The 26,709-nt window shown below is 35.4% G+C and overlaps 1 protein-coding gene across 1 annotated transcript; it reads left to right on the top strand.

Annotated features, from left to right (window-relative positions):
• The first annotated feature begins 355 nt into the window (after nucleotides 1–355).
• Nucleotides 356–26,709, top strand: LOC120631992 (venom carboxylesterase-6). The gene is made up of 10 exons (XM_039901720.1): nucleotides 356–481; nucleotides 10,554–10,792; nucleotides 11,282–11,476; nucleotides 13,172–13,367; nucleotides 15,170–15,304; nucleotides 16,715–16,850; nucleotides 18,356–18,589; nucleotides 24,262–24,437; nucleotides 25,758–26,041; nucleotides 26,367–26,709. The coding sequence occupies exons 1-10, from the start codon at nucleotides 356–358 to the stop codon at nucleotides 26,545–26,547; spliced, it is 1,902 nt and encodes a 633-aa protein (XP_039757654.1). The 3' UTR covers nucleotides 26,548–26,709.

Raw genomic sequence — 26,709 nt, 5'->3', positions numbered from 1 at the left:
TATGAGTAAGAATCAATTCACTACGGTCCTGCTACGGGGGATACTGCTCTTGGAACTAGATTTAGGCCATCGTCCACCACACTGGCCAAGTACGGATTGGAAGACTTCACAGAAAAACTTATACAGCTAATTATTCTATACATAACCCTTTTCTCTGGTTTCAGATAAAGACAAACTAAACTGAGAGGAGTCAAACACCGAACAAAATATACGTCTAATAGAACATTTAAAAAATCATAATTAGCAAAAATGACCGTGTGTTGTATGCGGTTAATACCATAATTATCTTTGAGAGTGTTCGTAATATAAAAATATAAGCTACTGTGAGTGGGAATTTTAATAAGGACAAGTGAACATGCGTATTCGGATGTTGTGCGTAGTATTTGTGTGCGTAACGACTTTGCTGCGATGTGATGCGTTGCCGCCAGCGGCTCTCGGCGACGTCGTTGCCAATGCAGCAAGCAGTCTCAACTCTATGAAGGTAATTTATTACTTTTATACTCTATATTTTATAGTAGAATCCTCACGTGCAACCCACAAAGCATCTAGTGTCTGAAATCAAAGCATAGCAGGCCACTGCACGGGTACACGGCATACATCTTATTCATATCGGCCGAAAAGGGCGATTTTTCCTGTAGCGGGCACGTTAGACTTGACTAGACAAAATTCATTTATTTCAAGTAGGCCTACTTTATAAGCACTTTTGAAACGTCAAGTATGTATTTTTGTAGTGACTCTACCACCGGTTCGGAAAGCAGATTCTACCGAGAAGAGCCGGCAAGAAACTCAGAAACTCTATTATCTGTGTGTTTCTGAGAAATTTCCTCCGTCAGATCATATTTACAACTCCATATTTTGTGTCTGAGTAAAGAGTTGTAAGTTTTTATTTTACCTAGTCGAAACTGAAATTACATGGGTATTTAAAAACATATTTGTCTACGAGTCACATTACATGGGATACAGATTTACAACAAAGTTTCTACCTAATTCCAAATTTTTTGGAGCCTGTTCCGTATTTATTATTATCTTTTTATCTAGGTACAAGGCGTATGCCTTTAATATAATGTATAACTCCAGAACATCTCAGTAAATTGAGAATAAGGGACCACTCCATGTGTAAATGTGGTCTTGACGAAGGATCGGTCGCTCATATTTGGTTTTCCTGCCCGAAACTCCTTCATAAGCCTTACTCCTAATATTCCCCGTCCATTAAAGTTCTAAAGTTTTCTTATGCTAGTTTTTAGTGCCTTTAATATAATGTATAACTCCAGAACATCTCAGTAAATTGAGAATAAGGGACCACTCCATGTGTAAATGTGGTCTTGACGAAGGATCGGTCGCTCATATTTGGTTTTCCTGCCCGAAACTCCTTCATAAGCCTTACTCCTAATATTCCCCGTCCATTAAAGTTCCAAAGTTTTCTTATGCTAGTTTTTAGTCGCTATGTAAAATTTGTATGTAAATATATTCAATCTAACAAAATTAAGCTCTTAATATATCCTATTATGATTTATAATAAAAAAAATCTTTGAATTAAAACACTAACCAAAGAGCACTAACTCCATTACGAACGCCTTATTTTGGAATATTAAGATTTATAAAAAGTATAGTGATATATTTATATAATGTTAATTTTTTGACAATCACCTTTGTGGATCTTCCAAGTACTTTTACGTGACATTGGCGAAGTACAACGTGCCGATTTGGCACACCTAAAAGCAAAAAAAAGCAAAAGAAGAAGAAGATAATATATAATATATATAATAACATCTTAATATATATAAATCTCCTGTCACGATGTTTGTCCGCGATGGACTCCTAAACAACTTAACCGATTTTAAATTAAATTGACACACCGTGAGCAGTCTGGTCCAACTTAAGAGATAGGATAGCTTAGATATTTAATTATAGTCGCAATTTTATTTTATTGCAAATTATTTGTCTATAATTAATTGACAGTCACATGTTATATATATACTACTATACACATTTAAGGCTTAGCGATACTGAATACTTTAAAAACAATATCAAACGCAGACGAAGTCGCGGGCAACAGCTAGTTTTCTATATACTTACAGGCGTTTATAAACATCTTATCGCTTATGTAGGCCTTCTATTCAACATACTTCCACACTGATTGGCAATTTGATCTAGAAGCACATAATGTTGAGCAATTCGCGGTAATGTCCTAAACCTCGATCTGTTAGATATTTGGCCACGTGTCCGTTTGCGTGAATCACCTACTTAACACGAATTGTTATGTACCTATCTACCTAAGGATAACTTTCCATTTATGCTCCGCCTGCTCTCAAAACCATGTGGGTCAGATGAAAGATATAAAGGGCAAAAAGTACTGAAAAGTACGTTGCGTTGCGGGATCAGACGCATTAAAAAACTACTGAAGTAGTGGCACTCTTTTCGAAAAGCTTCGCATTGTTTGAATTATTCCCCGAATAGTTTGTGCGCTTTGAAATCGGACGCCAGCCGTTGTCAAAAGGCGGGCGTTGACTACTTCAAAACTCGGCACGTACTTGACGGATTCAGATGTAGGTACTAGAGATGTTGCGGAGTTCCGGTTTCGGTTCCGACATACCGAAACTTTTGGTTTACTTCACACCTCCATTTTTGGCTTTGGATTTGAAGTGGCGGTTATACCAACTCCCACCATAAGTTAAATTTAAAGTTAACTTTGTTAAGGTTAAGCCATAAGGTTATTGTTGTGGTGCATTTCGGCCTTCACATAGGCCTCCTGTTCCGATTTCGGTTTCAGTGTCGGTTTCGGTGTCGGTTCTGGTTTTGGTTCCGGTTTCGGTTCTGTTAAAATAAATTTCAAATTCCCCGTTCTGTCTTCGGTTCCGATACCTATTTAGTATTTTGTTTGATTTTCTGTTGGTTCATTATTGTAAGGTATAAATAAAAAAAGAAACTGAGAATAATGTATTTTCCTTTATGACATTAAAACGCTTGATTGCTCCCAAACTTGAGAAAAGGTCCTCTGACTGACTCACTTTCACTTTATTAGAAGTATTTCTTATGCATCAGCTTTTCGACGCGAACGTCAAAATTCATCTACAATTCTAGTAGCGTACTACATCACGCATACAGTTTTGAATAAATTAATTGAACAAAGCAATTATCCACTAATTGAACTTAGTGCTGTAGATATATACAATTTTTTTTGGGGGTTTAACATACATAAATACTTATAATATTCTGAAATATTGCGCAGTTACATGTATTGTTAGATATAGTGAGCTTACATCCTTCTAATATTATATGTTCGAAAGTTTTTATGTATGGATGGATGTTTGTTACACTATCTATCAATTTTACTAAAATTTATAATGGTGATAGATTATATCCTGGATGAACACATAGGCTACTTTTTATCCCGGAAAATGTACGGTTCCAGCGGGATTTAAAAAAAACGAAAGTGCGCCGACGAAACTGCGTGCAACAGCTAGTCAAAGATTAATATTAGATCCTTACATATGAAATTGGCGTTTTGTAAGGGAGGAACTTAAGTCGTTTGCCATTGCTTCTTATGATTTTTTACCATCTAATAGGTAGTTCATTAATCCCTTTGCTAACAAAACCATTCGGACGGGAATCAATAAAATCTTTGAAGGCGCTTTGGACTGCACCGTCGGAGTTGAATTTTATTATTTGCAAAATGTTATCCAAATTTCTAAAAAAATGATTATCTGTTGGTGCGGGGTCTGGGGGTACAGTATCGTATCGTAGACATTCCAATTGAAGCTCCTCTAATTTGGTAGCCCTATGTTGTGCAGTGTCTGGTCTAGCGATGCCCTTTAGCAGCAGTGTCCTAGAGCTAAGAAAATCGGTCAATTCATATTATATTCAATTCAATTAATTTTTTTATACTGTACCATATTCATTTTTAAATAAATCAATGACAATTCGGTCGGCGCGGCGCCTTGGTGCTCTTTTACGGCACACAATTATTATCGACTATTATGTGAGGTAGCTACCTACGTTTTATACATACGTCGTATTGTCCATAACGTTTTTAAGCAATTTCGTTGGCAATTGCTGTTAAGTGTACGTGGCATTAGAGCCGTGATGCAAATGTTATCTGATGTGCAATGTCAACTTACAACTAGCAATAAAGTACTGAGGTACTTGCTAGCATTTTCACGATCCCACGGAAATTTTGCTTTGTTCACTTATGTTATGATTGCTTAATTCAAATAGTTTATATAAATTATAATTTTGATCGAGATTTTTTATGAGACATAATATTTTTATGTGAAGTTATACTTATTTTGGCGCGTTTGGGAAAAATTATGAGAGTACATTTTTAGGATACGCGCGCACACCGTTCCAAAAAACCGACACCCTGTAGTAAGCTGCAGTGCACATTCTAGTTTTTCAAAAAAAATGTTTGACAGTGTACACTTTGAAATGTCAAAGACTGCGGGCTCATTCCGGTGATTTAATTGTACAAAAATCTTAAATTTCATTGTTGAGTGAAACTTGGTTGTCCGATAATGAAATAACTAGATAATGCGTTATAATAAAACTTTGTATGTAGTTTTTTCTAGAAACGTAGAATAAGGCGAAAGATAAAATTTTTAAAAAGATTTTTATCTTGTTACGCCAAAGAAGTACCTATTAATTCTAACGCGTGTAGATAATTACACCCACAGTTTTTTTGTTACTGGTCTTATTATGTAAACAATCTTTTCATTACTTTTTTGTGTAAATCTATACTGACATTGTAAAGTTGAAAGATATTTTTTATTTGTTTGTACCCAATTGGCTCCGGAAGTATTGGGACTGATTTTAACCATTTTTTCGCCAAAAGCAAGCTTAACTATCAGGAAGGAACATAAGCTATAATTTATTTACAACCAAATTGGTCATCCTTAAGAATATTGAAATAATTTAACACCAAGTACATAATAGAATTACTCGTTATTACTATCAAAAAAGTCAGCGAGGGAATATATCTGACTGCACTAGTTATGTCATGTTCTAAAATGATATTAGATCACCGGTAGAAACAAAAGTGCGTTACATTAGTATCGCAGTATTAATTCCTATTCAAATAAAACATCAAGGGTTATTTATATAGCAGTAATAAATTAAAAGGTATTTAACCTTTTAATTTATTCCAATCGGACATTCGATGTAGAATATATCAGAGTTAAAAAAAATTAAGGACTACACCGTGACTACACCTAAATGAAACTTAATAAAAAAAATAACTAAGTACTTGCATTCGAATTTTGTTACAAGAATACGCAACTTAAAAACATGCTTGAAAAACAAGAACAAACGCGGACGTAGTCGACGGCAACAGCTAGTCATGTTATAAAAATACTAAACAATAATAAAAACCAACTTAAATAAACAAAATCTCTTTTGATTTTGTAATTTTTTATTTCGTGTTTATGAATATACGATGTTATAGTATTTAAAAAGTTGGAACCTTTTGATGACTTTCTAAAAAGTGTTGCATATTCCTTTTTTTTTTCTGAAAACATAAGGAGTTAATAAGGTATCGAAGTTGTCTTTATTTCTTTCGTAGGTACTTTATAACCAATTAAAATAAAGCTTAAGCGTAATTTATGAGTGAGTTTATAAATAGGCTATTGAAGATGCTTTGTATTTTTTACTTGTATTTAATTATTTAAAGGCTACCTCTAAAAAAGGTTTTTAAAATGTAAAATACTTTAAATGCAGGTTAGTAGGAACCAATACCTTATTATTCGGTAAAATTTTTAAAATGTATATTAGTGGAGATAAAATAGTGCACGCAACGTAAAGAGCGGTTAACAGGGGTATAAACATTAGGTATGTTATCGAGCCTGCCTATTTTTAAAATATCAGCCCCTCAAGATATTGATCAAAAGATTATGCATAGCTACTGTTTAAAAAAAAAAAACAGAAGTTGTTATACTCTTAGGTAAGCGGACGAAGTCGCGGGGAGCCGCTACTTAGTTATATAACGTATATACATGATTGATACAAATTTATTCTCTTGACACAGTATACCACTTTATGATACCTGTTATCAAGACAAGTAATTTGAATATGAACAGAATAAAAACAATGTAGGTGCAGTTAGTAAGTACAGTAAGCAGTGGCGTGCATTGGGTTTCTTGCCAGGGTATGCATGCAGCAAGAAAATTGCATAAAATGAAAAAAAATCCTCTTCTTATACGGGCTATATTTAAATTTTAGGGTATGCAGTGCTTTTGTGCGTGTATGAAGTGCACGCCACTGACAGTAAGTAACTACCAAAATACGAAATTGAATTATCTGTCTGTATGTGATTCCAAAACTGCCTATTATTAATCTCATAATATGATGATTCGATTTTTGAAATCCCTAATGCCCATAATACACGATTTCTAACTATTCTCTGTCTGTCAATTTCCGCATACAAGGCTTATAAACAGCTGCTCCGATATACTTTCACTGGCAGTTATAGGGCTATAGGAGAGAGTGCTAAGGGCTTTCCGTAAATCCACCTCTAAGGGTGTAAAATAGCAGTGGGAAGTTTTTATAAAAGCCGTATTATGTCTAAGATGACTTAAAAATCTGCAATAATACTAATGTTAACTTGAATAATTTTACTAGTTTTTTCGAAACAACCCTTAAAAAATATTACTTTTCAATAGTGGACGCGCTAAGTTGCGGACAACTGCATAGCTGGAACTAAAGCTGGAACTATATCTTTATATATATATTTCTTGTGTGCATGTGTATGTCACTGAATTCCTCCTAAACGACTGGACCGATTTCAATGAATTTTTTTGGTATGCGTTTGGGTGGCACCCTGGATGGTTTAGATTCACAAATCAGCCCGACATATGGTGCTGGGGTCCGCTAGTATATATATATATATATATTTCTTTTAGCCGATCCATAATCAATCCGTAAACCAATTTATGCTTAATTAAAAACACATCTAATGGTATTGTTGTCACGGCGTATTTTTAAGTCAATTTTGTACAGTTATTCTTCTAAACATTTAGGAAAAGTTTTGAATCAAAACTTGTGAATCATTATCGATACTGTTATATCACATCGTTTAAGTATCTCTAACCAGCTGAATATAAAAACTCAGCATCCGGTTATTTCATCGCAAAACTTATAAAATAGTAAGAAGTAGTAATAGTATCCACTTATTTTATTTTTTATTTTAACGCAACGTTGCATATTTCAATTTTTTACCTAAAGAAGATATCATGGCAGATCTGAATAAATGAATTTTGAAGATCTGCTGTAATCTAATAGCTCAGGATTTTATTGAGTAATAAAATATTGTATAAAAAAAAATATTGCATATTATTCGAAAAGCGCACATGTTTTGAAATTCTTTGTTATTCTCATATGATGATCTCGTCATCATTGCATAATTTCAATCAAATATCATAATGTTTATATTTAATAGTACTTATGTGCGTAATACTTATTATGGTTCATACACAGTGCAAAAGTCAACGGTTCAAGGCGTGGATTGAGCTCGAAAGGTCGTAGTTTTAAATTCTACAGTATTGTCGTATTCAATTGTAGCGCATGATTAGTTTTTGCAGAAAGCAGAACGTAGGTATTAATTTTATAACCATAAGCATATATCATGTAAAAATTAAAAAAAAAAACTGCGCGCACATCTCTGTACGCTGTTCACAGACTGTACTTTATAGAATATAAGAGTGTACTCTCCTTCATGCAGCGTTTGACGTATGCACAATTTGGATAAGATATTAAAAAAGTAGCTCTCTTTCTCCTTATCTTTACATTATTTCTGTCGCCTCTCTTATGCAATAGTATAACCTTTTTTTTTATTTGACCTCGGAATTTCACTCTTAACTCGCCTCTAAAAATATATATGAAACGATCGCAACCCCTAAGAAGTTTTATTACAAAAGATAAATTCACAGTTGTGTTTATTCAGTTGTTTCTACTCGTACCTACACGAATCTCTGAACTAAATTGACAGTAATTATTGTATATCTACTTCGGTATCGAAATTTTCGAATTATGAGTTTGACAGTAGTAACAAAGTGGGCTCCAGTTCGAAACTTACTTACCACAAGCAGCACTATTTCAAAGTTATACAGTTCATTTATCGTACCATGTAGTCCTAAAAATTAGGATAATCCTGAAACATAACGTCAAAATTGTTAAAATAATACTGCATTAAACAGCCTTCCCCAACAATATAAAATCTATAACCTAAAACTGGGCTATAAAATTTCTGGAACTTTCAGTCGGATTTGACAAATCGCGTGCTATTTAATATCACGCTACTATACCTACTTAGAGGTCGAAGACATGGGACATGGTGGGTCTAAGAATGTAACGTTGTCCCATACGTTTCTTATCAGAAGTTGCAAGCGGACAAAGTCGCAGAGATTCACTAGTTATTATAGATTAGTGGAGAAACAGTGAATGTAAAATATAGTAAGCGAGAAGTAAGGTAATTTCTTATAATCACAGGTTTCGCAATCCATAACACCATGATTTTCGTCGGAAGCACTCTCAGAAGTGTCGCCTTAAAAGTACTGTTGCGATAAATATTTGGCTGGCTGAGGGCCACCGCTCACCGATCTACTTCAGTGTTGTGACACTAGATCAATATGGCAATATATAATTACGTACAATTAGCAAAATTACTTGAGTTCTTGCTTTAGCGAACATGCAGGATTTGAATAAGTGTTTATTTTAAAAAATCAGGAATCATGCAGAGCGTTTGTCAAACACAGGCTGGATTATATATAAGCTGTTAGATATATCTCTAGTAGTAGTAGAGATTTTTGTGACAGAGCTTTGAGAATTATTACAATAAATATTAAAAAAGCAAGCCTCGTGTGTCATAGGAGAGAATGGTTTTTTGATAAAACTAACTAATTTCACTTTAATTTACATTTGAAAACATTGAGCAATTTGAGTTCTAAGTTCTAACGGAAATGATCTTAATTATTTAGGATACTATTAATAGTAGAATGTAGTAGAATATAGTAGAATGATTTGCTTGTAACTTTAACCGATATTTTATATAGAGATGCACTGAGCCATTGGTGGGTGTTTCATGTCATCTGCCTGCAGGTGATTCTGTATCTCTATTGACATCAAACTTTGCTAGTCATTGTGAAAAGTTGCCATTAAATAATGCCTAAACCATTATTGTAAATTACGTAAGTATATCTGCCAACCGGGTTGAAATGAACTCAGTTTGCAGAATATGGATTTAACAGGTTATTTGGTGGCAACTTTCCATGGTGGCTAGCTAAATTTGATGTCAACTGAGATACATAATAGCCCTGCTGATCGTACAAATGTGCAACTTGCAAGTCACTGATTTGTGTGTCTGTCATTTTATCAGTCTAACCTAGATTACTTTCCATGGTGGCTAGCTAAATTTGTTGTCAACTGAGATACGAAATAGCCCTGCAGATCGTAAAAAAATTGCAACTTGCAAGTCACTGATTTGTGTGTCTGTCATTTTATCAGTCTTACCTAGGCCCGCAATAATAATTGGACATCAAGCTAAGAACAGGTTCGGTCTTAATAATAAATTCTGATAGTTGAAAACCCGGGTCTTAGACTCTCTACATATTCATAATGAAATCTCAGTGCATTATGCATGCGAGAGCAGAGTACCTATAAGTGCCAGCAATGAGCTTATTTAAATACGTCGTAATATGTCATAGTTTGGTATTAACAATTGTAATTACACCTGTAATTTGAGAAAACGTTTATTTGAAAAGGTCAAATAATATACTTAAAATAATTTCACACCTTCGGTCAGTGCTTAAATTTAAAACCCCCTACTTATGTGTTGACAAGTGCTAATAATCCACTTTTAAACAACTCATTGATGGATTGATCGATGCGATTATTGTTTATAATTGATTTAACGTGATAATTGGATGCATAATTGTCTTTTAAACTCTATTTTTTTTTATGTATTTTTTTTATTTAATGGCAAGAAATGCGGTTGCCTTTTGCAATTCTATAATTTTCAAAAATTTGCGTTTCATTTTTAAAAGTTCAAAGCGAATAAAATCCATTATACGTCGTATGGTACGTTGGCTCGTGGCCGGATTGAAAATAAGTATCTTCTTTAAGTACCTATGCTCTATGTTATCTACTACGTACGCTGTAAGAGGTATAAGTAAAGGGTTCCAGAATCTAGAATTTCTAGGCGTACAAAATCTTATACGCGCAATTATTTAGTTAGATAGCCATACAGAAAATCAATAGTTTCGTAGTTAGTAACTATTGATTTATTACTAACTATCGATTTTCTGCTTTAAAGCACAGACCAAATAATAGTACTAAGTAGTTAAAGTATGCTATATGTTGAATATGAAAGAGAGATAATGACAAATTAGAACTTTAAGATGTTCAGATAGAAATAAGAAACGAGTTGCTGCGCAGATATAGGTAATTTTCATGGTTCTGCGAGCGTGAACTCTTTCTCGCACGCTAAGCGGCAGATTAAATTTGTCGGCACGTGCGTTGCTTTATAATTGGGGAGTCTACTGTTCAATAATATTAGTATTCTCACGCAGGTGACAGGAGCATGGCGACGATTATCAAGTACAGTCAGCGAATCTGTTGGTCTGAAACATGCTCTCCGACGGCTGCAAACAGTCCCGGCGAGAGCAGCACGGCTCGTTCACGCCCTTGTGGACCGCATGCGTGTAGGTGGAGGTCCAGTAGTTGATACAACACTTGGCTCCTTGCGCGGGCGTAGAGTCGTTGCAAGGACCAGCGCTCAGACGCCATACTACAGTTTTAAAGGAATAAGGTAAGAAAGAAGCAACACTCTACGTTGATCTAGTATTAGCTTCCCGGAACGAAAACCCCTAAACTTAAGACCCAAACTGAAATCAGTTTTGGCCCTTTCCTTCCACACCTAACACACCATTCCTCTGTCTCATTTAACTCTATTATTATCACTACTTTCTCTCTTTGGTTTTCTCTCCTTATGAGAGAATATATCGATCACCAACCCGCGTGCCTAGCGTGACGATTATGGGCATACTCTCGCTGGTAGAGGTCTACGAAGAACTGTTATTATATATATATCTTCTCCTCGAGACTTGATGCCCAGGCGCAGCAGTGAGACTTCAAAAGACTTAGTGATGATTTCCGAAGTGGCCCCATTCTTACAAATCCAGGATCTGATGATCCTGTAGAAATGGCATTTTACGTCAGTTTGTTTTTTTAGGTGGTTAATGGTACTGAAGTAAGTAACAGAGGCTTTAGAAAAAAATGTCTTCTTTAATATTCATAGGTATGCACAGCCTCCACGCGGCTCTCTGCGGTTCAGGCCTCCTGAGCCACTAGAGCCCTGGTCCGGAATCCGTGACGCACTGGAAGAAGGGGCCGTCTGTCCGCATCGATTCATGCTCTTTGACACCTACAAAGGGGACGAGGACTGTCTCTTCCTTAATGTTTACACACCAGCATTGCCTGATAAGTTAACGGGGTAAGAACATAAGCATTGCTAATTGTTCTATAATAAGAACTTACAACGAGCTGCGCTGTGCGTCTCACAAAACTATGCGAAACGAATTATAAAACAATAGCATAGCATATAGCATAGCTAGAAGCAATAGCTAGCCAGAAGTTTATATAATTTGTTTGCTTTTTTTTATTATCTTAATTTGAATACCATTTTAATTGTGCCTGTATAAACCTATTATATTTATGAACAGTGGTTCTTTTTAGTTTTAGTTCCGAAGAATGTCTTAATTTCAGGACTGTTTTTAATGATTTTAGGAGAGTCTTTATACTATGGTATGACCCGGTGGCGCAGCGCATATATACCTAAGTAAACTACGAAATATGGTGTAATAGTCAAACCAACGTTCAGACAAAAATAGATTTACTTACTAATATAATAAAAGCAATAATAAAAACACGTGGCGTTAATATGCATTTCAAGCATTTTTAAATTATTTAAATACGCTAATTAATATTAATATTATCTGCTTATTTATTAATCGAAAATGGCAAGGTTGTTTTTTATACTATGCGTCCAATAAATTTTGCAATCTTCGATGTGTTAATAAACCCGCCCGGTGGCCATTCAATTACGCGGAACCTTTTTAGGTGAAAGTCATTTGTTTATCAAATATTGAACTTTATACCTATTTAAGAATAACTCAGTACTTCTTTAAGGTTATTTTTCAAGTAGTCATCCAAATATAAGCAATTTAGTTAAGGATCGAAGACGCGTAGCAAACGATTAGTGGTATGGATTTAATTTAGCTACCTCCCTAACAGGTTAGCTCGCCACCATATAAGTCTAAAATCTAAATCACTTACCAACAGACGAGATTGCATCATGGGCAATTACTAATTACTAATAACGGAATAAACGCGTTAGAAGTTATACTTCTTTGGCGTAACAACAACAAGATAAATGTGTTTTCAAAAATTTTATCTTAAGCCTTAGTCCATGTTTATAGAGAAAACGACACTAACAATAGAAAAAAAGGTATTTAATACATTGAAAGTTTTATTATAACGCATTATCTAGTTATCTCATTATAGGACCACCAGGCTTCATTGAACATTAAAATTTGAGATTTTTAAAATATTCGAATGAGCCCGCAGACTTTGACAATTGAAAGTGTACACTGTCAAACCTTTTTTAAAAAAACTAAAATGATGACTAGCTCCAGGGTGTCGTTTTTTTGTGACGGTGTGGTTAGGTCCCAAGAGGTTGAAATGGATACCCCGCACTAGAAAAACACAGCGTATGTAAAGGCGGCACGAAAAAATTTCGAAATCTCTAAAAAATAACCTTGTCCAATGTTAAACAGTGGAGGTCATTGATTGATATATGATGAAGATTCATCATATAAACCTATCAACCCTGTAGTGGGCCGACTACAGGGCACGGTCTCCTTAATTGGCCACAATAGTAAGGGAGTAGGCCACAACGCTGGCCCGGTGCGGATTGGTGGACGTCACTCGCCTTTGAGAACATTAGGCAGAACTCCCAGGAAGGTTTTCCTTCACCGTTGAGCAAGTGATATTTTAATTACCTTAAATGCTCATAACCTAGAAAACTTATAGGTGTGCTGGGATTCGAACTCGGCCGAAATTGAAGCCGTAGTCCTAACCACTGGGCAATAACCGCTTTATTTGACAATATGTTACATTTGTTAACTAGATACAACCCAAGACTAGCAGTGATGGTATGGATTCATGGAGGCGCTTTCGCAGTGGGGTCTGGCAACGCATTTCTGTATGGACCGGACCACTTGATTGGGGCTGGAATAGTGCTTGTCACATTGAATTACAGACTGGGAGCACTCGGCTTCCTAAGCTTGGACAATGAAGAGGTGTCCGGAAATATGGGTCTTAAGGTATGTAAGAATCAACTTATTATCTCTATGTTCGAGTGTACTCACAGATAAGCCTGCCAATTACCAAATTAGCAATAAAGCAAGTTACATATAAATTTATTATGTAGTTATAAATAAATAATAATAAATATAATATGACAATACACGCACCGCCATCTAGCCTCAAAGTAAGCGCAGCTTGTGTTATGGGTGCTAAGATGACTGATGAATATCTTTTCAATGAATAATATATACATAAACAAATATATATATAAACACCCAGACACTGAAAAACATTCCTGTTCATCACACAAACATTTTCCAGTTGTGGGAATCGAACCCACGGCCTTTGACTCAGTAAGCAGGGTCGCTGCACACTGCGCCAATCGGCCAACAAAGTTATGCAGTCAGTCCTTACCGAAGTACCTATTTACTTTTCATATACTCGTAAATCCATTCGGCATTACGAGTAGACCTATGTGTACTTTAAAATTCCCCTCTTCCTCGAGGCGACTAAGGGAATATACGAGTAGCAGTGTCCTCAGTGCTACTATTACTACTACCATCTATGTCTACCCGCCCAGCGTGGTTATTATGGATAAACCCTCCCGTTGGGAGAGGCCTTTACTCCAGCAATGAACTGCTATAGCATATTTATAGATAAAAAACATAGAAAGCAGGAAAACAAAAAACCTTTCTGGGAGGCCAAATTTGCATGACAATACTTTTTACAGCGTAAGTGTATCTAAAAAAGTTGTTCCATTTTTATACGCAATATGGCGAGATTTTTCATTTTAATATTTAAATTTACAACATTTAGATTTAACAACAAGGGAAAAGAGAACCCATAAAAGTATATTTTACTCGCTTTCATATTATAAAAACACATAGGCCATCTTACTTGTGAATTGTAGCATATTAGGTATGTTGAAAGGGTGCTCTAATTCCATTCACAAAGGGCCATATAGTTTACAATTCAAGGGAAAAGAGAACCCATAAAAGTATATTTTACTCGCTTTCATATTATAAAAACACATAGGCCATCTTACTAGTGAATTGTAGCATATTAGGTATGTTGAAAGGGTGCTCTAATTCCATTCACAAAGGACCATATAGTTTCCGTTAGGCAGAAGTAACAATAGTTTAGTAGGGCGTTTGTAAGCTTTGCGTAAATACATCTAATGATGATTCTAAATTATGCTGAGTTGATTACAGTTTGAGCAATTCTTGGTCACGGCTTAGACATATCGGTCAAGTGTATTTATAACTTAAATTAGTAACTTATTGTTATATTTATTTCGAATATATTATTTTGTAATTTACTTCACTACTCAGGTACTTACTTACAGGATTTTAAATTTCAATGTCATCACAACACTACCGGTTACTTTTATTGGCTTCAGTAATAAGTTCTCTTAAGCTTTTGAAAAGGTTTCAGTCATAAACACATTTTAAGGCGACCATAGTTGCTAGATTCTAGAAATCAGGATTTTATAGTCATCATCAAATTTCTGTTCAACATAAGGCTGGATATATACTGCAATAAAGTGCCTGGATATTTATAGCGCGTAAACGATTATTTGGAAGTGGACAAAATCGTCCAGAGGGTTCATTAGCTTAGAGCATACTTTTGAGGCTTTGAGCTCAAATGCAAGAGGCTAAGTATGATAATGAAACGCACATATTTCCTATCCCAGAGTGCGAATGTTATAAAAGTAAGCCTTCACACTTTTGTACAAAAGTCCTTGGTTTAAAATGACCATAGTGCTAGAGTATTATTAAAATGTGCAAATCTCCTTATAAGATGTTCGCTTTTTGCGAAGGATCAAGTCATGGCTCTCAAGTGGGTACGTGACAACATCGAGGTCTTCGGCGGTGACCCGGAACGTGTGACGATTTTCGGCGAATCAGCCGGAGCTGCATCCGTGCATTTACACATGCTTTCATCATCATCGCAGGTGATTATAGCAAAAAATAAATTATTTATTTGTAACAAGCGTACCCAGCCCGCTTCGCCGGCCTAGATTTTGCTTTATTTTATTTAAACAATAAACTTACATCATTAAATTTTTAATTTAAGTCTCATAATATATTAAATCATTTATTTCTCTCCGTATTCATTCTCTTCTATTCTCTTCTCGATCGGGTGAAGATCATTATCTACACCCATGTACACCCAACAATAGAATATCATCATAGTAAATAAAAGCTGTATTTGACAGTTCCACAATGGGAGTGCTCCGATCGTCACCAAACTTTACAGGATTACTCGCCAGGTCAATCCGGAGATTCCCTGAAAGTTTCATTGAAATCGGTCCAGCCATTTCGGAGCCTATACGGAACATACCCGCACACTTTCTCTTTTATATATATATAGAAGATAGATAACATAAATGCTTACATCTACAAAATTATTACCTAGATCCTGAATCACTATAATATCGGTGTTGTAGACACACTGAGTGCAATCCGCACTTTTACCAGCAACTTTTCCGGGATAAATATGCCCATCTTGACGAAAAATCTCGTCAAGATAGGTTCAATGGTTAAGTTGAACATACGTAACAAACACACAAACAGATACACTTTCGCATTTATAAGATAAGTGGATCAATTATTCATATACCAATGCATAAGTTTTTATTACAGCGAGGTTACTATCATCATCATTATCATCACAGGTTACTATACAATTGATGAATTTCTTAATGACAAGGTTGCTTGGAAGCATCCGGCTCAACTTTCTCTTTCTTTTTCCGCTCTCACAAGATAGAAAAATGAATTTTAAAATGTAAAATGTAAATTGTTGATATTGGAAAAGAGCAACTGCTGAGTTTCTTGCCGGCTTCTTTTCGGTAGAATCTGCCTTCCGAACCGGTGGTAGGGTCACTACACACAGACAGACTTAACGTTTCAAAAGTGATTATATTAGGCCTACTTGAAAACAATGAATTTTTAATTTTTTTTGAATTATTTATAAATAATATGTTGATTCTTTATTCGATATACTTGTATTTATTATCTACTAGCTGTTGCCCGCGACTTCGTCCGCTTTTGTTTTTGTTTTTGAAAGACAAGTGCCTCATAAATGTGGCAGCACTTAATGTATTTATAGCTATGCCTGGTGTAAAATCGTCAAACACTTTGTCCCTTCTACCGAGAGAACTGAGCTTAATTTCGAGATAAAAAGGATCCTATATTACTTCTAATACCTTCAGGAATAGGTGTACAAAGTTTCGTGATGATCGGTTCAGTAGTTTTTGCGTGAAAGCGTAACAAACAAACTTACATTCACATTTATAATATTAGTAGGGATTAGTTTATGTAACTACTATAATCACTATTTAAATGTGAGCTTACTGCCATAGGGTCTGTTTCATGCGGCAATCGCTGAAAGTGGTGTAGCGCTATCACCATGGGCAGTCGCGCAAGATCCTCGCATTCGCGCCTTCGAGCTGGGTCGAGAGCTCGGCATCGACACCAATAATACCGCTGAGCTGCTCGGTAAGCATATTCCCATACATTTTTAAATATTATCAATGCCTAGCCTAGCCTCCTCCTAGAATTATACGGCCGTAGTCTTCCACGCTGGCCAAGTGCGGATTGGTAGTCTTCACACGCCTTTGAGAACATCATAAGAACTCACAGGCATGCAGGTTTCCTCACAATGTTTCACTTCACCGTTAAAGCAAGTAATATTTATTTGCTCAAAACGTACATAACTAAGAAAAGAAAGGGGTATGTGTCGGGTTTCGAACTCGTCCACCCGAAGTTTCCTAAGCCTTTTTATATCCAAAATTGCCGACACGGTAGAATTCGGATCCGGATAGATCCGAGGTTAGTTGACTGAACTTTACTAACCGATGTGTTTATTGGTTTATCAAACAATGACTTTGTATTCGTATTTTACAATTGCGTATTTAGTGGATGTTCTGCCAGGCCTTCGTGTACCCGTCATCTGAGTACTCTTAGCACAATTTGTCAATTTCTCGTGGTCTCTTGAAGATAATATAAAGATTTGACTATGAGCCCAAATCTCGAACGTTTTAAACTTAGTACTCATCGCATAGGTTATTTAATTTCAATTTGAAACAATTTTAAAGTTAATTAAATATGAGAAAAGGGCAATTAAGGACGTGCCACTTTCCCCCGCCATTACTATAGCATGGAGAAAATTTTCTCTCGGAGACAAGAACGTTTTATCAACTTTCCGAGCATTAGAAATAATATCCTAATAATATAAGTGTAATAATAAAGGAGGGTGAACTTCTCCTATTCCCTGTTGCCGTGCTGTAAATTTTATCCCTTGTCAGCCGATAAAGTGGGATATCATTTTTATCTCTTGCTATGCTAGCGGTGCTCAAAGGATATCTCGATAGGGACAAGTGGAACTGGCGTTCATTATCATATGTAGCAACCTAGATGCAAAGTTATGGATTATTCGCGTTATTTTTAATGATGAATTTTAAACAACATAGTAAATGAACGCTCAACAGCACTAAGATCAGATCCAAGATCTTACTCTATAAACAACAATTAAAAAATTCCTTTGCCAACACCGGAATTTTGATTAACACGTCATATAAATTCACCTCAGCGCTTCCAAGTCGTTACATCGTCTTACATAAAAGGTGAGCCGTTGAATCGAGGTTAATAGTTAATCTTTTAAGGGTTCAGGCTGTTGATGCGCTTGATTTATGATGTGCATCTTCATCATCCCTGACCTACATTAATACGAATTATTTTCCGTATGAATTACATACGTTTTTTTTATTCATTACGATGTTTATGATACGAAATACAAGCATATGCTTTGCAAAGGCGAGAAATTCCTCAAAATTGTTGCGGCTAATTCTTAAAAATAGAAAGAAATAAATTCGAGAAAATTTGTTTTTGGCGCGCTATTGTATAATGTATGTTTGTAACAACAATATAGGCCGGCAAAAAAATATTAGCCTCAGTTTTTTATCTCATCGTTAGACATCCATTGTAACTTTTCAATCCTGTAGGTTATCTTCGTGCTACACCAAGCGAGTTGCTAGTGAAGGCCGGAGTTCGGTTAGCAGGAGCCCCAGGTAAATCTGCAGACCTGCACAGCACTGTGGCGCTCCCGTTTCTGCCTGTCGTGGAGCAAGATATACCAGGAGCCTTCCTGACGAAGCCTCCGAAGGAATTGTTGCCGGGAGCTGACGTGCCATTTCTCACTGGATACAATGCGCAAGAAGGAATTATACTCTTTCGACGTGAGTAATTTGTAATTTTTTATCTTATTACGTAGAACCAAGAAAAGAAGATTTAAAAAGAACTGTGAGTGACGAGAATGCCACACTCTTACTTTTTTATGATATTCTTTAGGTACCACGCTCTCAATGAATAGCCGACTATAATCTGTGTAATATTTAATGGCTATACTTTTTTGTAGATATCGAAAGAAAAGATAAAAGTTAAACGATGTTTACTGGAAATTTGTAATCGGCCAAAATATGGCCGTAATGAGGTAGCTAGGCTTCATAAAATTTTATTTCTGTATCATCAGGTCCAATAAATATACCTACTTTACATAAGTATCGAAAAAAAAAAAAAACGAGAAATAACCGAGTTATTCAAATTTGGTTTTCACGTATTCTGAAGTCAAGCGTATTTAGAGATTGAAGTGGGAGTTCTGTCCGTCCTTTTAATAGGCGAGGAGATCCTTCGGGAAGTTTCGGCAAGAGGAAATATAATATGCTGCTTCTCCAATATTAAAGAGTCATCGACGTTGGCGGCGTTCTTGCGGCGGCGGCGACTCTTGTTAATTTGGCGTGTGTTTTTATTAGTCGCCTAGTAGTAAAAGTCAACGCCACAGCAGAGGCAAGATGGATGCTGGATGATTTGTGCCGTAGTCCACCGAACGGACAAAATGCGGATTAGTGAACTTAACACACCTTTTACAACGTTATGGAGAACTCTCAGGCATATTAGAGGAAGCGCGCAGAAATTAGAAAGTTATGTGCGTGGACTCGTACTCCGCCCCCGGAAGTGAAGCTGGAGTCCTAACCACTAGGCTAATACCCCTTTCGGATCGCCTTTACTATTGGATGTAAGATATCAAGCATTGTGTATAATACAAAGTTAAGATTAATATTAACAAGCGTCCACTCGGCAGGTGTTTAGCGGCGAAGAAAATAATAGTCTATTTTGTAACCACCAGTTGAGAACAGCAGCACGTACCTATAATTAAATAAGTAAATCTTTCAATATTGTAAATTACCCGGAGCAGTAAAATTAGTTACGGTTTCATCAAAATACAACTCTCCAAACTAAGCAAAAAAACTTTGAGTAATGATTGCAAAGTATTAGGTATAATTATCGCGAGATAAAATATAGCTAGGTACTTAGTTCGTGGATAATATTCAATGCAAATTGTAATAGACTTAAGTAAGAAAGATATATAGGTACCGGTGGGCTACCTATTTTTATAGAAAAGCTAGAAAAAAACATTATGCAAAGGCACAATGAGTTTTATTTTCGGTGATAGAGAAAGAGATGGGGGGAGTTTGCAACGTTATATGCATCTCCGTTTCAAGCTTTCACTTTTAAAATATTAATATTATTAATGATCATCCTTGAAACTAATAAAATTTTAATGAAAAAGAAACCAAAAAAATCAAACCATTCTATAGACGGATGATTTAAATAAAATTGTCGTTCAATTATAGTAAGACTGCTATACACTTCATAAACAAATTGTATTGGTAACAAAAAACTTGTAAGTAGTTAAACTAAAAGTTTTTTAGTCCCAGAAAGAGATCTTGCAAAATGGAATCAGTAAGATGACTTTTTTATATTTTTCGACATTATTATCTCTGTCTACGTTCATAATATTAAAGCTTAATATTATATATAATACTTCAAAGAATCCAAAGTTCTTTAGCAAACAGAATTCGGGGGATAAAATTTTACATGCCAATAAATAAAATACTTAGTTCAGCTAAACAACAAGCTATTTAATAACATATCTACCCGTTTTATGGATCGTTTATTTATCTTATATCTTTAAACGAGCAATTCTTGTAAATATATAATTAGAATCTCGGAATCGGCTCCAACGATTTTCATGAAATTTAGTATACAGGGGGTTTCGGGGCGATTAATCGATCTAGCTAGGATTCATTTTTAGAAAATGACATTTTATTAGTGTTATCCGGTAATAACCGATTTGGTGCACGGGTCAGCTAGTAAAATAATAATGGCTAAAAACTTTCGTGTTAAAATAGTTATAATAAATTCGGAGCATGGTCAGCAGTCCTCTTTGCTACTACAACCATGTCCATCCACTGCGATCACTAACCTGTTTGCCCAGCGTGATGATTAGGGGCAACCCCTCCCATTGGCAGAGGTCTTTAGTCCAGAAGAGGACTGTTATAGGCTATCAACGATAATAAATTCTAATTTGAATTTTCTTGCTTGCATCATGGAAATGTACATAGGAAAACGAAATTTACATTTTCGCAGACAATGTTAGGGGTAATAGCTAGTGAATAATAAATGTAATGTTGAACAAACAAGCACGAAATATTACAGCAAGTATCCCAGGCCAAGCTTGAGAAACTTCGAGAGCAGTGAATTTACTCATACGTTAGTCGGTAAGACCTTGCGTAGTATAGCAAATAACAACATAGGTAGGTACTTTTTACTACGTTAACACAAGTTTTTGGACCACGTAACGCATGTTATGGTCACGTAAGTCGTTTGTCGCTTGCAATTTCCCGACAATATTGTTAGATAACAGACAGTGAAACGAAGAGTGAACCAGATAATGACAGTGTGCGTACGTGACCTCATCCGTGACTGGAACAGTCCAGTAATCTGAATAACGATCTTGATAGAGGTTACCTATCTATTGCTTTAAAAGTTACTATAAACTTTCATTTTGTACGTAAAAAAACCATGGTGTATTATGTAACCAGGTACGAGTATGTAATCTGCTATAAATAAAGAAGTTGTAAAGTACCTTTGATATAACCGATAAAGTTACCTACGTAATATCATAGTATGTTGAAGATATACAGTAGTATAAAACGCATTTGGTTGGTAGTAAATGTAGAAATCGTCTTAACAACGTTGTGATTTTGTAACAGGGCTAGAAATGGACCCAAAGATTAATGTAACCTACGTCTCTTCCTCGCCCCGCACCACCCAGCATTTACCGCACAATGGCTTTGTATAAACGACTTCGTCGGACCTTGGTTTGAACATCCTGTGGCATCTAATACCTAGGTAATCATAGACAAAGGTGGTTATATAGTTTGTTTTTAGTGTTCTGTACCTCAAAAGGTAAAATCCAAAAGTAGGGTCACTTCATTATCCGTCCGTCCGTCTCTCAGGAGGTATGGCAAGAATCTTTAGATCTGACAAAAAATCAAACTTCTAAGTCACCGCAATCTAAAGATATGGTCGTTTATAGGGAAACCTTAAATAAAGGGTACCTACATCCGTTGACTTAGAATCACTAAATTTAGGGAGATGTAATAGCATATAGCACAAGTAAAAGGAAACATCTGAAAACCGTAAATTTGATGTAAAATAATAAAATAAAATCGATTTTTAAATTAAAAAAAAAAAATTTTTTGTGATAGGTATATGAACGCCACAAACAACAACTTTATTAAAGCATCGCGCACTATCTAAGAAAATATTATAATAATAATACTATGTTTGACTTCTAAGCTCGATTCCCAGTTCAAGCTGTTCATTTTCAAGTATATTTTCCAATCTGTTCCTCTCCCTAAATAGGTTACGCTCTGCATAATCAGAAATCACTATAAGTTGGTGCCTATATCTTAATACCTACATTTTAATCTCAGCATAATCCAAAGAAATTATAAGTAGGTAAACCATATCAATTAGGTACGTAATCTCAGTCACTTGGATAGGTATACCTAGCAGAAGAATGATTAATGTGCGTGATAAGATTACTTTCATTTAGGTAACAAGAAAGTTTTAATGCATTATAATATGATTCCAACCGATGGACTTACACTTCTAAGTGCACTGTTTTTTGTAGGGATTTCCAAATTCCACGGTCTTGTATCTAGCGGCTACGTTTTAAGACTTGTTTGTTTGTCTTGTCTGCTCTTCTTTATAGTTGCCAACGCTGCGTTTACCTTTACCGAACCTTGGAGCCCCAGCGTCCATGTGTGGATGTTTTCATTTTTGAGCACGAAGAAATACTCCGAGCGTTTATTAACTCTGATATTGAAGTTTTACCTTTTTAGGCGCGTGCATTAATTGCGTAAACAAAAATCATGACGCTAATGGATTCCTATTGTTTACATTAACTTCATATATATTTATATATATTAGCGTGAAACTCGCGTCATAGTCACCGCAAGCTTTCCATGAGCTTTAAGTAAACGGTGTTAGGTGTATAAATGTCGAAAGATATAGTTTTCACTTCGACGGGTAGCCCCAAAGACTCCTCGTTTATTTTTTTATCAGGCCCATAGTTAGCGTTCAATTTTCAAAGCTATGCATTACGGTACAAAGTTTTTTTGCTTAATAATTATATTTTGGAATATGGGTTTTGGTAAAGTACTCCCGTTCAATTAATTCATTATTGGATAAGCTCTAATATATCAGTTCAAGCGTAACAAAGCATAACCAGTTCCGGAATTAAATGTAACGCCATTATTACGCAAAGTGACTTACGTGGATGACATAATATGCTAACGGCAGTTTTTATACATTGTCATGGTAGATTGCAAGTAAGGTTGCCACCCTTTTCAATTACTTCAAAAGAAGGTATCTTTTCTGTTGCATTATTTTTCCTTTTTTATGTTCCTACCTCAGAACACCATCATATGAACTCTTTATTTTGCTTGAAACAGTGTACATTTCAGGTAGTTTCATTTTCACCAATATTTATTTGTGGAATAGTGAGGAAATCGAGATATCTGTTCAAATATAATAAGCACACCTGTAAGCATTTTTAGGTATTTTTTGAAAGAACGTTTTAGTCCAGGGATACTGACGATAAGAAACACGGATATCACAATAATGTATCTTTAGGTAAATACACAACGCGGTAAACGAAGTAATATTATATATTTATCGTTACAATTTTTACAGCTATTGCTATCTTTTCCAACTTTCCCAAGGTATATCCAATATAAACTTGTTATAGATGCAAGAAAATTGGATCTCATTATCATTTTATCAATACCAGCATACGCATTAAGTTTCTGTTTTTTTATAAAAATCACCGAATATCTCAAAAAGTCAAAATAGGTAAAATATGTACCTATGTTTCAGAAAATACACAAGAAACTATCAACATCAAATCCTCACGCGTTTTTCTCGTCGCGTCGAAATTTGGCTGGTAGAAAATGCTTTAGCATTCAGTCCGCCTTTTTTAAACCGTTTTATTTTTGGTTGTGCAATAAAGTGAATAAATAAACAATACGGTTGGTAACCCTAATTGTAACTGTTTTATATAATGCTCTATTAAACCGTATTTGTAGATTGACATAATCTGTCCTTCCATTTTGTCGTCATCACCATTGTTTTGTTGCTGTAACTCTATTCTACTTTTACTAATAATACCTACTTCTGGTTTCCGCTAGAGACGCTTTAGGCTAATTTCTGTTGTTTCGTGAGGATAAAAATATAATCGGTATGTTTCGTTTAAATATAGGTTATACCTATCTAGTCTACGTGTGTCAAATTCCGTTACACATTTATGCCACACGATGCTGGTTTGTGGGCTTTAACGATTCAACCTATAATAATAAGGGTTACAGGACTGATGGATTGACGTGCCGTTGGAAATTTATTAACTGAGTCATATTTATGAGAAAAACTGGGGTATATAAAGGTGAAGTGTTACGACAAAGACAAATTGCTTATTTATGCGAATGTTATTCGTATTCTGCAGGTCTCCAGCGATACCCCAAGCTTCTGAGCGAACTGGATCACGAATTCAAGCGGGTTGTTCCACCGGAACTGACCTCTTTAGATGAGGAACGGGCTCGCAAAGTCGCAGACCACATACGAGCATTCTACTTCCAGCAGCGTCCCGTCGATATACACACTATTGACAGTCTTATTGACGTAAGTTAAGTCTATAAACTCTTAGTTTCCTTTTTAGTTAATTCTTATAATTTATTTTACTTATTTTACTGACTACTAAGAAGTAGTCAGTAAAATAAATTAAAATTATTTTCTACTAGCTGTACCGGCCACGCTTCTTTGTCTCATATTATATAATTCCCGATAGAACAAAAAATATAAACGATCTACCTTCTAATTCTAATTAATTTAAGTATTAGTAATTTTTTTTATGAATGTAGTTACAATTGCTGGTATGTTTTATTAATAAATAATTAGAAAACTATTCATTGATTACTTCAGCTATTGATCATGAAGTTAAGCTCATATTCCGCTAAAACGAAAGGATTCATATAAATACTCAATTTGTAATCTTTTAAAAAGTTGGTTGACATATTTTAGTTTCAAGTATAAGTATTATTTCTATTGTGTGGGGTAGTAGATAGATCTAGCTTAAGTAGATAGGTATACAATATTCATAAACTTTATCTACACCTTAAGATCACATCGTTTCGTTTTTCTTGCCGTGCAGATAATTTGTTATGCTCAATTTTTACCACTTTTATTGGTTCTTGTTAATCTTCATAATGCGTTCATCGAACTTCTGTCATTAAGCAGTGGGTCTACGAGTTAGTAAGATTTCCACTTGCAAATACTGGTAATAGAAGCTGGTGGGATGGTTGGTCGCCAATCAGAAAAACAACTAAATCTTGAATTGGTAAATCCTAGTTGGGACAGAAGTTGGTAAATTATTTAAATCAAGTTGAGTAACAATAACAATAGGTCGAGCCATACGTACCTACTTACTTGTGTTCAGTTATAATGCCACAATTGTTTATGGTAAGCATATCTATTATCTATGCAGCTATAATGTATGGGAAAAGTTTAATGGAATGTTCGAATATTTCTAAACTCAAGCGAGTTATCAGACGGTCTCACACGACAGAGTGCTTATATGAATTAATAAATACACTTATTTTACACAAAGAAGTAGGTACCAAAATAAAACAAAACAATTATTGTTAGCAATTTTGCTCTCGGTAATCCGTCTATCCATTATTTACATTTGTATCCGACCGCATTTGTGACCAGAAACTTATGTTTAAACCCCATGAAATTTACTGAAAACGTTTTTGGACGAAAATGTATTAAAATTGCCTGACTTACCTATTATTTTTGGTCTATGTGCCTGAATAAAACAATCCAATTTAAAAAATTAAACTAATTAAGTCCCTTTAGACATACTCGTGTGGGCGTCAGACCTATTAAAAAAACGAGTTCTTATCACACGTAGTTATATCTAATCCATATTTTTTTATACAGCTGTTTACAGATGTAATGTTCCTGCGTCCAGCACTAGAAACTGTGCGGTTACAGGCAATGACTAACAGAACGAGTCCAACATATCTCTATCGGTTTGCGTTTGACGGTGCGTTGGGCCTCTTCAAACGCATGCTGGGAATCACGCATCCTGGCGCGTGCCACGGTGATGAAATGGGCTACCTGTTCTACTTCTCAAGATTAAACTACAGGCTAGATGACAACTCACCGGAATCAACGGTTTCAAAGAAAATGGTCCAAATGTGGACCAATTTTGCCAAGAGTGGGTAAGTGGCACTCAAAACATTGGATCTTTTATTTACTCATCGGTATTTTACTGTGTTATCAAACTCACTACTACTTTCGAAGAGGCAATGAAACTCGAATTTATAGTATCATCATATCAACCTATACCAGACGATTTTGAGAACATAACTCTCAGACATGCAGGTTCTCTCACGAATTTTTTCAATCACCGTTAAAGCAAGTAATATTTTAAACGCACATAACTCAGAAAAGATAGAAGTGCCTGCTGGGATTCGAACTCCCGAAAGTGAATCCGAACTACATGAAATCTTTGATTTATTCAAATAAATAATTTAAAATTTTCAGTAATCCTACACCTCCAGTCGACTACGAGTCTATAGTTGACTTCAAATGGCTGCCAGTTAATGACACAGTCAACGCGAACTATCTGGACATCACCCAAAACTTCACCCTTAAAGTCAATCCCGAAGCGACAAGAGTGCGGTTTTGGGATTGGCTGTACAAAAACTACGCCAGTGATAATTAACATTGATGTGTTGAGTGGACAATAAAACTTTTAGAGCAGTGTATTTAAATCTAGTTTTAAGTAAAGTGTGAAAAGAAACTCTAGTATACTTACCTGTAAGCCTTGTAACTATACCTACGAGTATGTTGTTATAATAATAAATGTGCGTTTACATTTTGGTAA

The sequence above is a fragment of the Pararge aegeria genome, chromosome 19, assembly GCF_905163445.1.
Source record: "Pararge aegeria chromosome 19, ilParAegt1.1, whole genome shotgun sequence".
In the NCBI taxonomy this organism is placed as follows: Eukaryota; Metazoa; Arthropoda; class Insecta; order Lepidoptera; family Nymphalidae; genus Pararge; species Pararge aegeria.
The sequence above is the reverse complement of the archived record's forward strand: the minus strand, read 5'-3'. Positions and strand labels throughout refer to the sequence as shown.